General features: G+C 34.9%; 1 protein-coding gene across 1 annotated transcript; it reads right to left on the bottom strand.

Annotated features, from left to right (window-relative positions):
- Positions 1-4,346: 4,346 nt before the first annotated feature.
- On the bottom strand, positions 4,347-8,700 carry LOC109000367 (F-box protein At5g03970). The gene is made up of 2 exons (XM_018977209.2): positions 8,514-8,700; positions 4,347-5,785 (listed from the first exon to the last, which is right to left on the bottom strand). The coding sequence occupies exon 2, from the start codon at positions 5,766-5,768 to the stop codon at positions 4,542-4,544; it is 1,227 nt and encodes a 408-aa protein (XP_018832754.1). The 5' UTR covers positions 5,769-5,785; positions 8,514-8,700; the 3' UTR covers positions 4,347-4,541.
- Positions 8,701-11,224: the final 2,524 nt, after the last annotated feature.

The raw sequence follows: 11,224 nt of genomic DNA on the forward strand, positions 1-11,224 counted from the left end.
TCGAAGCTCAGAAAAATTGTTAATTTTTTATTTTATTTATAACCTTATTATAGAGTTTTTTTAATGTGGCATTGTTCGATTGCTAACTGTAATAAATGAGATATAGAAGAAAGAAGAGTAGGTGTTATATAGGAATGAATGCAGAGTGATCTATACTTACAAAATTTCAATTTGTATAATATTTATTAATATGAACTTTCAAATTATTTAAAAATAAATGACTAAATTTACAATCATTTAATGTAGAACTAAATGAGGTGGCTCAATACGCATAAATCAAAGAGTAGTGCTACATATATTTACAATTTTTACTTATACTTTTACTTATAAGATTCATTTTGTCAGTTTTGTTTTTAAATTCAAATTTTGAATTTCAAATTTCATAATTTTAGCATATTAATAACTAACATGTGAAGAAGTAGGTTTTTTGTAAATTTTTCTGTAAATACAAATAACATTTTTCTAAATCAAATGATTGTTGAGATTATTTGATTACAAGACTGTCAAAGATGCTTAGAAATTGCATTTATCGTACATACCATAATTTTAAATATTTTACATCTATTATACATACTGTAATTAGAGAGAATATTCTTAGGCGATTATGTCTATGCTTAAATTAGGGAGCTTGATTGTTGTATATAATGAAGGAAATGCTCAAAAAATGGCACACACTTTTTACCACAACTCTTGTACTGTGTTTTTCAAATTTGAATATTGTGGTTTTGACATAGTATTAGAGCCCCTCTTTGGGTTTTGACCATCTTAGTCTTCTGATAGTTATCTTGGTGTTTTCGTGTGTCTTATTGTTACTCGGATTATCTTAGTCTGATCTTTTTTCTTTGTGACTTATTTTTTTGACACAATCATAGAGAAATCTGAATTTACCTGCATCAAATTTTTGGGTAAGAATTACTTTGCTTGGGAATTTCAATTCCAGATTTATCTTAAGGGAAAAGAATTATGGGGGCATATCGATGGTTTTGATCCTAAGCCTGTTGACCCCACCAAGGTATGGAATGGGAGGCAAAAGATGCTCACATTATGAGCTGGATATTGAGCTCCATGGATCCTGCTATTATTCTCAACTTATGACCACATCGGACAACAAAGGCTATGTAGGATTATTTAAAAAAAGTTTATCATCAAGACAACTCTGCTCATCGTTTTCAATTGGAATATGAACTGGCCAATTAGACTCAAGGCAGCTTATCAATTCAACAGTTCTGCTCGACACTCATTAACTTATGGACTGAATATACAAATATTGTATATTCTTCCATACCCAATCCATCTCTTCCACTTATTCAGAATGTTCATCAAACCAGTCAACGCGATCAATTCCTAATGCAACTTCGATCTAAGTTTGAAAATGTTCGTTCAAATCTCATGAACCGAATTTCATCCCTATCTTTGGACACTTGTCTGAATGAGCTTTTTCACGAAGAACAACGGCTTTCGACTCAAGTCACCTTGGAACAGCAAGAGAGCACTAAATGTTGCATATGCCACATAAGGAAAACAACGGGGTCGAGACATGACCAATATTCAATACTATAGTTGTAAGGAATTTGGTCATATTGCAACTTAGTGTCAAAAAAGTTTTGCAATTATTGCAAAGGCGAAGGACACGTTATTTCTGAATGTCAAAAACGACCACGAAATCAAAATCCTCGACCTTTAAATACCTCTATGGAAGAACCAGTTTCTAAACCTATGACTTCAGCCACCACACCCATGACCTCCTAGTCTATAGCTCCTTCGCTCACACCAGAGGTTGTTCAACAAATGATCTTCTCTATTTTTTTCTGCTCTTGGTCTCACAGGTAACAAAAACTCACTTTTTGATCTTTGGCTCTTTGATTCCACAACCTCAAATCATATGACTTTTTCTTTGGCTAATCTTGTCAATACCAAACCATATGACAGAAACTTGCAAATCCAAACAGCCAATGGGGATTGTATTCCCATTGAAGCAACTAGTGATATCTCTTCTTCCTCCTTGAAACATGTTTTTTTCTCCCCAAAACTATTTGCTAACCTTCTTTCAATTGGCCAATTAGTTGATACTAATTGCAATATTCTTTTTTCCCGTTCTGGTTGTATTGTGCAGGATCAGGTGTTAGGGAAGATAATCGCGAAGGGCCTAAATGTGGACGACTCTTTCCTCTTCAGTTTCATGCACTACCTAGGGATTTAAGTGTATTTTCCTTTTTTCGTTCTCTTGTAAAAAAATCAATGTCAATTGTGGCCTATTCGATTAGGCCATCCCAATTCGAGGATCCTTCATTCCATGCTCAATTCTAGGTTGATTAATAATAAAAATAAGATATCTATTAAAGATGTTAAGTTGATTGTGTTGGTTGCAAACTCGGCAGAGTAAAACTCTTCCATTTCCAACTCATCAAATTCTCTCTACTCATTGTTTTCAGCTAATCCATAGTGATGTTTGGGGGATCTCTCCCGTTCTTTCTCATGCAAATTACAAATACTTTGTGATGTTCATTGACGATCACAATCAGTTTATGTGGATATGTTTTTTGAGAAGCAAAACTGAAATTTTTGATGCTTTTCAAAAATTCTTGGCATTGATTGAGACCCAATTTTCCACCAACATTCAAACTTTAAGATCTGATTTAGGGGGGAATACACATCCAAAGAATTTCAGAACTTTCTCCAACAAAAGGGGATTATTTCTCAAAGGACGTGTCCATATACACTGAAACAAAATGGTGTTGTCGAGAGAAAAAGTCAACACCTTTTAGATGTGGTTCAAACGTTACTTATTGCGTCATTTGTTCCTCCAAAATTCTGGGTTGAAGCTCTATCTACTGTTGTCCATTTGATTAATCTTCTTCCTTCATCTACTCTTGCCAATCATTCCCCATACTTTCGACTACATCAACGTACACCTGAGTACAATCATCTTCGATCTTTTGGTTGCGTTTGTTTTGTTTTTCTTCCTCCAAATGAACTCACCAAGCTTTCTGCTCAACTGTGAAGTGTGCTTTCTTGGCTATGCTCCAAATCACAAGGGTTATTTGTGTTATGATCCTTCATCTAATCGGTTTCGAATTTCCCATAATGTGGTCTCTTTTGAAAACCAATATTTTTTTCATTCTCATGTTGATCATTCTCCTCTGTCTCTCATTTTACTTCTAGATTTTGAGAATGAGCCCCCTCTTTCTAATACTATTACATGGTTCAGACTTGATTTTGTGTATGAAAGACAAATGAGGCATGACGAATCTACAGTTGAAGCACTTCCTAATCACCTCTGGTACCTGAATCCGTCACAGTGCTTCCTACTCGTCGGTCTACTCACAATTCTCATCCTCCCAATCAGTATGGATACTCTCCTAAAAGGTACCCTCTTCCACATACCTCTTTAGTTGCTACACTATCTTTCATTTCTATTCCCACTTCGTACTCACAAGCCATAAAACATGAGTGTTGGCAAAAGGCTATGTAGGAGGAATTACATGCTCTATAGAAAAATGATACTTGGGAAATCATCTCATGTCCAATCTCTATCAAACACATTAGTTTTAAATGGGTTTATTTTTTCAAACTCAACTCAGAAGGATCATTAGACAAATATAAAGCCCGGCTGGTTGCTTTAGGCAATCATCAAAAATATGACATTGACTATGATGAGACATTTGCTCCGGTAACAAAACTTATGACTGTATATACACTTATAGCTATTGCTACTTTTAAGAACTGACCTCTTCACCGACATCAATTTTGGGGGGGGGGGGGGGGGGGGTCACATTAATTGTACATGCTGTAATTAGAGAAATTAAATATTCTATCTATAACAGATGCTTAAATTAGGGAGCTTAATTGTTTTAAATAGTTCTATATAATGAAGGAAATGCTCAGAAAAGGGCACACTTTTGACCACAACTCTCGTATTATGTTTTGCGAATTTGAATATTGTGGTTTTGACAAAGACAACATGATATTCAAGCTTCAAATTAGAGAGCTAAACACCGAAGTTTATGGTTTTATAAGGGTTTGCATGAGATATGACCATTTAAGAAAAGAATGTGCCCTTCCCTCGCAGTTTTTGTGTTATACACTGAATTCATATCAAGTTCCCCTTCTGTAGCAACAGAGTGAACTCTAAGTTGAAGTCCTAGTCCATAAACGCACTTAAAAGCTGCAGTTTTTCCACTCAAAAACAATTAAAACCGAGCTATAAAAAGATGCTGCTCAGTGAAATTCAGAACTCAACAGCCTTTACGGACTTATCGTAGCACTATATCATTTCTAGAGAATGCCTGGTGTTTATTCATTATGCCTACTGATACAACAATTATTTTGCAAACCCACTGAAAGAATGGTACAAGAAAATTTGAGTTCACTACGAAACAAGTAACAGAAAATGTATGAACAATTAAAGCATTGACCGACATATAATAGCAGAGAGAAATGCTTTACAGTCTATTACATGGCAACTACTAAAAACCAGAAAGGTTACAAGTAAGCATTTTTTGAACCACATTCACAAACTTCTACATAAAACTGGTAGGAAATCATGTCATACTGTTAATGCACTGACATAAAGAAGAACGAGGCCATGATGGCCTGAAGTATGGTACTACTTTACTGGAATCCCATGAAATTGAAGAGCCACGGCCATGATAACGAACCACGTCCAGCCTTTTGCTCTCAAGCTGACAGAGGAATATATTTGACCCTGATCTAATGAATACAGATTCAGAATTCCGAGGAAGAAACGACAATATTTGGGATTCGCTAAATCGGTCAGTGAAAGTTGGATTCTGCTTCCACATCTCTCTGAAATTCAGTTTGTATCTTAAATTCCATCTTTTCTCCCAATGTGTGTCACTCTTGTACATGGATGAGTAGCCACTTTGCTCTTTCTCAAGAACCCATATCTCAATCCCCAACTTACTGCTCTGGCCATACTGCAGAAGCCCATCAGTGGACTCCCCAAGTACAGACTCTTCATAATCAAATGACAACTCACCAGCTGGTAGTTTAATAAGAGATAGACGCCTCACTCCAAGATATGGGTCATAAATAGCTAAATGTTTTTGTACTGCAAACCAGTAAACAACACCTCCAATCACGGTAGCTACACTTCGAGGACATAATGCAAAACTTGAAGAGCAAGTGAGAGTGGATTGTTTCCAAGCACCAGTCTTTGAAGAGAAAGTCTCAATGGACACATTGTTGACTTCAACAGGTTTGCATACACATTTGGCGCGAATAACTTTATAGCAGATTACATCATCATGGGAGTCCTCAACAATGAACGCCATGCACAAACTTCGATAATACTGCTGAGGCTGAGGGAGTTGGTATTGTTTCCTGGTTATGGGACTCCATATATAATAAGTCATTGGGTGGCGGCCACAAAGAAGAAACCCATTGGAAGAATCAATAAAGTAACCAAGCTGTTTGAGGACCCCAGAAAACTTCAAATCATCACCTTCTTTACAAGTTGACAATAATGGAAGTGCAGGCTCCCAAGGGGGGCGACGGAAGCCATCCCGGGGTCTTCCAAGGTATAGAAAATTGCATACAAAGAAGCCCAAAAGATGGAAACTTTCCCTCCATTGAGAGTGGTAACTAGAACGAAAAGAATTGCTACATATCACATGAAGCCACTTTCTCGATACAAGAATGAGTCTAAAAACAGATTTTTCTGGCAATCGCAGGAGAATCTCACATAGGACATCATCGCAGGTTAATGCAGTATGAACATTATCATGATTTATCCTTCCAGACTTCATTTTAACAAGATCATATCCTGCTAAAGGAAATTCCAATGAAATCTTTGCAACAACAAAGCAAGGTTTTTTTAATATAATAAAAATATGTTTTCATCACCTTGACATGAAAAGGTTTGGAGACGACTCCAAAATCAAATCTCTAAGAAAGAGATATGGAGAGCTAAACTGAACTTCATGCCAAGTTAATTTAACAAAACTGAGAACAATGTTACATAACACCCATATTTGGTGAGACATGGAACTAATCATTTAAAAGGATCACTCTGTACTTAACCACACAAAGGCCATGGAGTAAAACTCCAGAACTGATACTGAAAATTATAACTGCTATTCAATTGAATTGTTCTTAGTTTTTCATATATACGGTCCTCCCTTTTAGATCTTCTCCAATATATCATTGAGCATGACTAATTAAGGGCTCGTTTGGATGGTGAGATGAGATGAGATAGTTTTAGATGAGTTGAATAAAATATTGTTAGAATATTATTTTTTAATATTATTATTGTTTTGGGATTTGAAAAAGTTGAATTGTTTATTATATTTTGTGAAAATTTGGAAAAGTTGTACTGATGAGATGAGATGAAACCATTTCTGTATCCAAACAGGGCCTAAATGTGACGAAAGATCAAAAGGGAAAAAATGGTGCACACTCTCAGATTGTTTATTTCTAGTTTATGATGAACCAATGATTATCCCCTCCCTTTCTCTCTCTAATCTTTTTTATTTCATTCCAAAAATAATGTTAGGTATAAAGTTGAATTGACTTATTCTGTTGATAAAAAAAAGTAATCTCCTAAGCCTATGTCTCTCGAATCCTATCATCTAAAGATTGAAGACTTAAAAAAAATAGAAGACTTATCACATGCACTCATGAAGACATGCTGTGATCAAGAGGTTAGAATTGACTTTACTTAAAATGTAACACCCCTGGGGAAGGCTCATATATGGGCCACACTCAAAATGATTAGTCAATGGTACAATTGGAGCCCCATTGGAATCATTATAAAGAGCAAGAATTTCTCCCTCCTAAGCAATGTGGGATCACATACACCACCTACACTCATCCATTTTAATGATGTATCACATAAAACCACATTCTTTCTTTTTTTATTAGAAACTTAGAATTACATTTTCATCATTGCAATGTAAACCATGATAAAATCCAAAGACGCCATGCCCGATAGTGCGGGAAAAACATTGTTGACTAATGTTTGGAGTGTGGAACTGAGGGGTGACCATGGGAGAATATGTTGAGGCAAAAACAAAAACAAGGGATGTGATAATTCGGTAAGTGAACAAAGGTGAGTTGTACAACAAGATTTCTGTAGGGTTGGGTAGTCTGTAAATCAGTAACAAGGTCTTGAAAGTTTTATACTTTTATCACTTACTAGCAGAGATATTCTTTTACATTGGACTAGGTCATGTATTTTTTTTCTAGGTTGCATTTTTCACACAAAGATTATGGTGTGCATATTTGTATGATTGGTTCCTGGAGATGTTTGATTATCAATGTGCAAGGGATATATATATATATATATATATATATATATAATATACAAGTTGAGCGAGGGTTAATTATCACAGAATATTTCAAATTGCATTAACTATCTCAAAGAGTGAGTATTATTTAGTCATTCTTTAGTTTTAAATAATGTGAATTGATAATGCAGTTACAATCGACCTATTCACCCCTCCAAAGTAGGTAGATCATATAGACTAACATTTTTTTATTGGCACTGGATGTCTGGAACAAAGCCCCGACTAATCCTAGAGTGCATAGGCCCTCAAAGAGGAGTTTACCGCAAGTGCACCAAATGTAAAAACCGACAATATCCACTCCAAGTGGACTACAAAGGCAAAACAGTTGAGAGCATATGGTCAAGTAATTTCGCAGTCAGAGTCCCATGTGTTTCACACACCTTGTTACAAAACCTTCCCTCCTGTTAAATTACCGTCTATCTCAAAACTTAAAAACTAATGGGAACACATAAGTTTAATCATTTAATTTATGATCTAACACTCCTCATGTCTGACAGTGAGTCCGACTCTCCCTTCATTAATGGACCTGACATGTAAAATATATAATTGAAATAGGAGGTAAGTATGGAGTCAAGGTTCAAATTTAGGATCTCAGATCTGATGTCACGTTTAGTTACCCTTTATTGCAAAAGCTAAGTTTATGAGAAGAGGAAAATTCGAACATAAGATTTATGATCTAAGCATTCTCTTTAAGGTGTGTTTTTGTCTTTTCTTATTCTATCGTATAGTTAAATTTTCAACCAATATTACCTATTTGGGAAAATATCTACAAAATGATTGTCTCACTTTGTGATGGACATAGTTCATACGTATGGGTCACAGCAAGACTCAAACGTAATCAGTGTAAGAAAATAGAGATAAACACATATAAATTGCAGAAAAACTATGTAAAGCAAAAAGATAAGCCAACAACCGAGCAAAAAAGTGGACGAATCAGGTGTTGTATTGTTCCCCAGAAAATGCAGGAAAAGAAGGAAAAATTGAAACTTTTTCCCAGTAAAACCAACTGATCCAGTACAAGGGACCCAAAACAATTAATTTCCAGTTTGTTATTTCTTAGCAATGAAAGCGGATAAAGCAAAACCCAAGTAAACAAGAATGATCAAATAAATAAATGAATCAGGAAATGCAAATTGCTATCAGCTAAACTAAAAGTCTGCATGCAACGAAAGCATTAATACAGAGAGAGAGCGAGAGAGAGAGAACCTAAAATTGCAATCAGCTACACTAAACGAAAAAGTCGGCAAAGGTAGAAGAATGTTGTAGCTTGGGAAGCATCGAATTTCTAGAAGGGAGTAACAGAAGAAAAGGTCTTCGTCCTGGCTTTCTGCTCTTCTGCTTTGGCTCTTGTAAAATAATAAAAGAACGACAAATGATACTTGCAGTATGCAGTCGTGTTGGTGCAAATGTCGGACAATTGTTTTAAAAAAATAAATAAATATAAAATTTATATAAAAGAAATTAATTTTTTAATAATAGATCTTATTTTTTTAAAAATAATTATACGATATTTATATATTCTACGACTGTATATAACATTGCTCTAAAAGAATCGTATTGTTTACATAATTTTTTTTCCCCATCTTTTTCCTTTGCAAGAGTTGGAGCACTGACAATTTCTTTTTTTTTTTTTTTTCAGGGAAGGGTTTTGAATCCAAGACTTCCATTTTAGATGTTCGAGTTTTATGCCATTAGGCCATATGCCTTGACCTTTGGCACGTTGGAGCACTGGCATTCGTTTGTTTATATGCATATACAAAATTATATTTTTTGGAGATTGATTTTGTATATCAAGAAAAATTCTCAAATTGAATTATATATTTTTGAGCTAAATAATAACAAAATATTATTATTTATTTTTTTTATATTTTGCAATTAGCACCATTGTAAATTCTATCATTTAGTACCTACTAGAATTTTTTTTTTCTAAAATTCTATCCGTTGGTGGAGAGAGAGAGGGGAGAAGAGAGAAAAAAAATAATAAAATAAAATTTAGAGAGTGAACAATGCATCTTCAAATTTGTAGAAATATTATTCATAACTATACAAAATTTTAAATATACATAATCCAATGCAACCCAAATTAAGATCATATTATTTAAATATATAGATGTATAATCTTATACTAGTGCTCCAAGCAGCATAAATAGCTAACAAGACAATCCATATGGAATGGAAAGGAAACAACGCTGGTAAAAAGCAAACAAACGGGAATGCCTTCCACGAGTGAGCATGCAACCCTTTCACCTAGTTGTACACACTTTTATTTGCACTATGACAGGTTAAGAGTACTGGTGGTGAAATAACTATAGTCAAATTTTGGCGAAAGTTTAGCTAAGTTGCATAAATTATATCTATATCAAACTCAATAAATGTACAGTATTTTTAACCAACACCAAACTCACTAGCCAAATCTAACATGCCCAAGTTGCTAGCTAAATCATATTTTGGCCATAAAATACTCATTCCCGCTTGTATTCATCGCGCGCCAAAGAACACAAACACTCCAGAAATGGTGTCATCACATTTCTTAGATCTTACTCGTTGGTTTGAAGACATCATTTTGTACCCTTCCAATACGCTTGAGCTGTACCTCCACCACACTGGGTCCTTTACTCTTGCCTTCTTTTTTCTAGTAAATTTACATTGTATTTGAATCTGAATAGATAAGTGTCATTTTGTGAAAAAACGAACGACCCATTGGGAGAAAAAGAAAAAAAAGAAAAAAAGATTTAGCAGAGAAACTTGACTTGAAGTAAATGAAATTATTTATTATATACATGTCATCATGAGCAATTTACCATTCAATGACCACCCCTGTTTGCCCACATAGAAATGACATTGTCATCCCTAATTGTAGCTATAGCTCGGGCTAATTCCACGGTCATGTCAGCATGACATGCTAAAGCTGCGACGTCACCAACTGCACGGCCACTTCGATTGAGCTACACGATTCTCCAATGCTCGAACAATAAGTCGCTCGGCATCGTCATTCTAATAAAATTGTGTAACGTATAGCATAAGGTGATCAGGAGCCCTTGCCTCCTAACTTAATACACATACATGAGTCTTAAAATTCTAAACCGTGATTTCAAGACCCCAAATTGTTACAAATGGATGAATGATGATAATTAAAATAAGGGTTAATTACACTTTGCTCCATCAAACTTTCATTCAATTCACATTGTGCCCCCGAAACTAATAATTACATCAAAGTGGACCCACTTACTTTCAAAACTAACCAATGTGCCCATTCCGTCTACCACCAGTGTTAAATCTAACGGAAACTGCCTCCACGTGCTGCTTATGTACATAACATTCACTACAAAAATATAATTTTCATCTAATTTATTATCATTAATTGATAGTATATATTATTTTATATTTTATATGGTCAATGATAAATAAATTAGATAAAAATTATATCTTTATAGTGAATGTTATGCACATGTGCAGCACGTGAAGGCAGTTTCCGTTAGATTTAACACTGGTGGTAGACGGAATGGGTACATTGGTAAGTTTTGAAAGTAAGCGGGTCCACTTTGATACAATTATTAGTTTTTGAGGCACATTGTGAATTGAGCAAAAGTTCAAGGGGCAAAGTGTAATTACCCCTTAAAATAATCCTTATACCCCTAAATCTCCGCTGATCCTGACGGTCACTCCTATGATATCTTTCTCTAGGATATGGGGCATAAATCCCCAAGTACATGAAAACACCAAATCAACTAGATAATAATAATCTGCTAACCCATTTCAACCAAAAAATCAATTACTTACCAACCATATACTCGGAAATATAACAAAATACATATGAAGTCAAACAATTAAATAATATTAGACGTTTACCACCCTCAGGCCATGGAAATTGGTTTTGGGCTTGACTCAATGCATTAATGAATACGCGAGTATCAATG

This window comes from Juglans regia, chromosome 11 (assembly GCF_001411555.2).
Source record: "Juglans regia cultivar Chandler chromosome 11, Walnut 2.0, whole genome shotgun sequence".
In the NCBI taxonomy this organism is placed as follows: domain Eukaryota; kingdom Viridiplantae; phylum Streptophyta; class Magnoliopsida; order Fagales; family Juglandaceae; genus Juglans; species Juglans regia.

What these genes read in the sequence shown, in the direction of transcription:
- LOC109000367 (XM_018977209.2), bottom strand. Translation starts at nt 5,768, where the DNA reads ATGAAGTCTGGAAGGATAAATCATGATAATGTTCATACTGCATTAACC.